Source organism: Cricetulus griseus (genome assembly GCF_003668045.3).
Source record: "Cricetulus griseus strain 17A/GY chromosome 1 unlocalized genomic scaffold, alternate assembly CriGri-PICRH-1.0 chr1_1, whole genome shotgun sequence".
NCBI lineage: Eukaryota > Metazoa > Chordata > Mammalia > Rodentia > Cricetidae > Cricetulus > Cricetulus griseus.
The window spans coordinates 61,289,265-61,294,768 of record NW_023276807.1 but is presented as its reverse complement, the minus strand read 5'-3'; the positions used below and the strand labels follow the sequence as shown (position 1 = coordinate 61,294,768).

General features: G+C 42.9%; 1 protein-coding gene across 2 annotated transcripts; it reads right to left on the bottom strand.

Annotated features, from left to right (window-relative positions):
- Positions 1–3,635: 3,635 nt before the first annotated feature.
- On the bottom strand, positions 3,636–5,446 carry LOC100753420 (ATP synthase F(0) complex subunit C2, mitochondrial-like). Of its 2 annotated transcripts, none has more exons than XM_035452617.1 (2): positions 5,347–5,446; positions 3,636–4,388 (listed from the first exon to the last, which is right to left on the bottom strand). In XM_035452617.1, the coding sequence occupies exon 2, from the start codon at positions 4,238–4,240 to the stop codon at positions 3,917–3,919; it is 324 nt and encodes a 107-aa protein (XP_035308508.1). In that variant the 5' UTR covers positions 4,241–4,388; positions 5,347–5,446; the 3' UTR covers positions 3,636–3,916. The 2 variants fall into 2 exon arrangements, with proteins under 2 accessions (XP_035308508.1, XP_035308509.1); XM_035452618.1 differs by having other exon boundaries at positions 5,357–5,436.
- Between the last annotated feature and the right edge of the window lie 58 nt (positions 5,447–5,504).

Genomic DNA, 5,504 nt, shown 5'->3' with positions numbered 1-5,504 from the left:
AAAAACCAAGCATAGATTTGGATTTCTGTGAAATGAAAGGAGAAATTTGCATTAGTGTAATAGTTGTTAGAACAATGTTTGAAAGGAGGCGATTTCTTTTATGTATCTTTGGAACTTTTTATGGTATTGCAAAAATGAAGGAAGGCCAGGGCCAGGCAGTGGTGACACATACCTTTAATCCCAGCACTCAGGAGGCAGAGGCAGAAGTATCTCTGTGAGTTTGAGGCCGGCCTGGTCTACATAGTGAGTTCTAGGACAAAAGCTACAGAGAAACCCTGTCTTTAGAAAAAAAAAAGATTTAACCTTTGTATGTGGAAATTTCATCTCTCATGTATTAGATTGCATCTTTATTTTGCTGTGATAAAATCCATGACCAAAAGCAATTTGATTGCTTTTATAGATCCATGTCTAAGTTTGTATCAAGTTGACAAAAACTATGACAGCATATAATTTTTACTTCTCACACTATATTGTTTTTTGTTTGTTTTTGCTATTTAAAGCTAGGTTTTGTAAGTGTTCAGAACAGCAGAAGGAGTAGACTTGGCTAACAGGCTTACTTGTCAGCCAGGATTTCTATGAGTGCTTTGTTCCCTTAGGACTGTAGGAGGGGCCCACATTCTCTGAAAAGAAAGGAGAAAGCAGGGGCTCCCAACATTTTCTAACAGCAATCTTCTTCACTCAAAATTTTTTATGTGACCCCAGGTGTTTAAGGAGATAAAACAGATATGCGAATCAAACATTCACATATAATAAAACATAAATTTGTTTGAAAACAATTCTTTGGCATACATGTCAATTTAGCATTTCTAAAAGGTTGAACTGTGTTAACATACTAATGATATGCATGTGCCTATTTATTTTTACATAAGGAATCCAGTCTTAGTTAAATATTTGGTACTAAAGAATTCGGAGCATCATCGGTGTACTTAGCTCTTCTTGGGGAGCTTCTCCAGCTGCTCCCGCTCTTGTCCAGGCATTTCCTCTGCTCTTCTGCTCTGTCCAGCATTTCTCCAGTGCAGCTCTCAGACAACAAGCAGAAGCAAACAGGTGGCATGGGTTCATTTGTTTTTCTCTTCTGTTGACCACAGATGTAGGATGACCAGCTGTCCCAAAGCTCCTGTCTCTGTGATTTCCCCTCATGATGGACTATAAACGTGATTTAAAGCCAAATAAACCCCTTTCTCCCCTGAGTTGCTTTTAGCCATGGTATTTGTCTTAGTTATTCTGTAATTGTGATAAAATATTGTGTCAACTTAAGGGGCTCATTATTTCAGAGGTGTCATCTCATGGTCCTTTGACTTTGTCCTTTTTGGGGGTGTTTCCTTTGAGGGTGTGTAGAGTAAAATAAAACATCTCACCTCATGGTGGCCAGAAAGCAATGAGAGTAAACATTCCCTTCAAGATCATACCCCCACTGGGCTGGGAAGATTTCTCAGCAATTAAGAACTTTTGTTGTTCCTACAGAGAACTTGAGTTTGATTTCCAGAATTCACATGGTGGCTCACAATAATTCATAACTCCAGTTACAGAGAAACCAGTGCCCTCTTCTGGCATCTGGGAGCCCCAGGAATGCATGCTTTATGCACAGACATTGCAAGCAAAATACTCATAGACATAAAAACTTAAAATATATGTATATGTTTTTTAAAAGAATATATCTTATCTGGGTGGTGGTGGCACACGCCTTTAATTCCAGCACTCAGGAGGCAGAGGCAGAGGCAGGTGGATTGCTGTTAGTTCAAGACCAGCCTAGTCTACAAGAGATAGTTCCAGGACAGCCTCCAAAGAAACCCTGTCTTGAAAAAACAAAAAACATAACAAAACAAAAAAAGAATACATCTTGCCTGGCGGTGGTGTATATACCTTTAATCCCAGCAGTCAGAATGCAGAGGCAAGCAGATTTCTGTGAGTTTGAGGCCAGCCTGATCTACAGAGTGAGTTCCAGAACAGGCTTCAAAGCTACAGAGAAACCCTGTCTAGAAACAAAAACTAAAAAAAGGGAAAACATCTTAATGACCTAACTTTCTCCCCCTAAGCCCTACCTCCCAAAAGGTCCACTATGTCCCAATATATAATCATCTTGGAACAAAATCTTCAACACATATTCCTTTGGGAGACATTTGGGATCAGAGCCAATATGGTAGCACATACTTGTAATTTCAGGAAAATCTTTTCCTCAAGACTAGGTTCAACTACAAAGTGAGACTTTATGTCAAAAAATGAAACAACTACAACAACAAAAAAACCTTGCAGGTAGCATCCCAGGAGAGTGTGAATTGAGGATGCAAAAGCTGGTGTCAGGGAAACCCTACAGCAAAGCATTTTTGCAAGAAATATGGTCCCTTTTCAAGAGAGTGGTCCTCAATTGGTGTAGTCCTCGGAGCTCTACTAAACTCAACAGAAGTTAAATGTACTTGCTGAGGCACAATTGGCAATCAATGAAAGGGATAGTTTGCCTTTTTAGGGCTAGATGGAGAGTCAGGACGCCATAGACATCTTCCTTACACAAGACCCCTCCCTCCCCATCCCACCATAGAAATGGTCTTCTCTGGAAGCCTCTGCCAAGGTTCTGTAGAGCCCTATGTTACTCTGTGCCAATGTCCCTTTTGTGGTTCTGTTCTTCCAAAGTTGGACATGATCCTCACCAAGTCTGCATGCTAAATCATCCCATGCCCTGTACCTGCCTAGTTTTCTCATTCCCAAATGACAGGTCATGAGTGACAGCTAATGGATGCCATACACGTGGTCTCTAGCCTTTGCCGTCTCTACATAGGAGCAGGCAAGGTGGGATTCTGCTTTCTGCCCTGAAAGGCAGGACACACCTTCATGTTAAGATAGTTCCCCAAAATAGACAAGGAGTTAACTAAACCATGATAACCATGCATAGCTATAGGCAAACCCTAGACTGGTAAGAGAAATGGACAAGGGAAAAGGTCGGGATCTGTGAAATATCAGGTACCTCTTTAGACTCCCTGTAGCTTGGTTTGAGCAGATGTGTCCAGCCTGGTTTGGCTGAAGGCCACAGCAGGGAGCACAGGATCCTGAGTTAGGTCACTGAGCAGGAGCCACCTGCTAAACTCTCATGGCCTTGAGACTCCAACAAGTTCTTCCTGTACATACTCCATGCCCTTGATGAGGCTAAGTAGCTGTGATGTGTCACTTGCCAGAAGCAGACCTCTAACCTTGCTGCACTTTCATCATTTCTGCCAAAATGAATCTTTGCAATCAATTTGATAGATTACATCATTGTAGGCTACCAGGATTTACAGAACTCTCTACATCTGCGAGTCCCTCTTCACCTCCATGACCTTTCATCTTGATTTATAGATAGAGCTATCTTCATTGGATTATTCTTTAGCAGCTGTATCCAATGTGAAACCCATAGGCTCCATGCATACCAGGATAGCTATCCGCGTAACCCCAGATTTGTAGATGACAAGATCATTTCACAGTGGCAAAACACTGAATGCCCCTACAAGTCTCCTTACTTTAAAAACAAAAAGCATCCAGTTACTATTCATTGAGCCACATCCACGTCCTATGATGATGCTTTTACTTCAATTTAACATCAAGACTATTCTGAATATATTAATAAGTGCTGTTTGAGAAGCAAAGTAAACCATATTGGCCTGGTGTGATGGCACCCATCTGTCATATAATATAATTTATTCTGGAGCCATCTTGAGTGACCATGGCTCAGGAACACAGATCTAGGTTAATCCAAATTCCATGTTTCAGCATGGAAGCAGTTTCGTTAAGTTTTTTTTTTTCTTATTACAGTATTTATTTGTCTTCTCTCAGTCAAACCCTGAGCCAAGCACTTTCCCCAGACTTCCTGGGGAGATACAGGAAAAGGAACATACAGGGCAGACAGGACACGAAAGAACTATGGGAAATGAAAGTGGAGACAGCTGCTTCACGTGGCGAAGAGGATGAGAAAAGCCACCATTAGGCAAAAGAGCCCCATGGCCTCTGAGAGGGCAAAGCCCAGAATCTCGTAGGAGATGAGTTGTTGCTTCAGAGAAGAGTTCCTGGCATAACCAATGTTGAGGCTCCCAAAAACAGTCCTAATCCCAGCTGCAGAGCCAGCCACTCCAATTGTAGCAGCCCCAGCCCCAATGAACTTGGTGACTGTGTCGATGTCCCTGGAAATTACACTGGTTTGGAAGCTGCCGCTAGGGATGAGTGTGGTCGGAGGACAAGGGGCTGCCAAGCTGCTGAGGCCGTCATATCTGTCCATGTCTGTGGTTGATTCAACTCCACTGCAGACAGGGGACACTCAGCAGCGGAGAGGTGGAGATGAACTTGGAGCAATCATACATTTTCAGGGGTGAGAAGCCAAGGCAGGAGAGCTGCTCCCAGGGTAGAGAAGACAGAGATGGCTCGTTCTATAGTTTTACAGAACAAAGAAAGTTATGTAAGGACAAGATTAAAATACATTCGTGGGTACATCAAAGAGGCAGGTACAGCAAATTGGGAGAAGGGTCTCTCTCTCTCTCTCTCTCTATATATATATATATATATATATATATATATATATATATATATATATATCTTTCTCTCTTGTTTGTTTTTGCTTTTTTAGACAGGGTTTGTCTGTGTAGCTTTGGAGCCTGTCCTGGAACTCGCTCTGTAGACCAGGCTGGCCTCAAACTCACAGAGATCCACTTGCCTCTGTCTCTGGAGTGCTGGGATTAAAGGTGTGCAGGACCACCACTTGGTGGGAGAAGTGTCTCCAGAGGCCCAAGATGCTATCTGAGATTTTGGGTTGGTGGAAGCTAGTGGTCTAAGTTAATAGATTATAAAAGGTTAGTATCAACACAGAGGTGGCAAGGAACGGCTACGTGGAGGAGTGGGGTATAGAACTAGCCCGAAATAGGGTAATTGAATTAGTTTCTGGACCGCGACATGCCCATCTCTCCGAAGTACCCCAGTTCTAATCAGCCGATCAGTCTCTGCAGACGCAGCTTCTTTCCAGTTCTCATCCATAGTCCCCATAAAAGGCTCCAGCAACACATGCCTTACTCCTTAGTATCTTCACTCATGTGGTCCCCTGTCAATCTTGACAATATATCCCTCTTTAATTTGCGTTATCACTTGACTCCAAATAAACCAACTTGCTTATTTCGCAAATCCTGTGGGATTCCCTATTTTCAATTTATTGGCAAAGAGACGAAGGAAGAACTTGGAAACACCTAGCCCAGACCTTGACCAGGAATTTCTTTCTAAACCAAGCGCTGCAGACTCGCCCAGTCACTCATGGAAGGGCGGGACAGGCAGTACAGTCGTTCTCTATTGCCCCAATCAGTTTTTGTTTAATTGATCATCCCATTCACTCTCTCCGACCTGTATGTACCCTTACGAAACCTAGATGCCGACTCCACTCGGACACCAGAATCCCAGAGGCAAACAGCTGGATTCAGGCTGCCAAAGACACCGGAACACAATTACAGGCCTCTGTTGCCTACCGGAATCCTAAAGGCAAGGAAGCGAGCAGGCGGAAA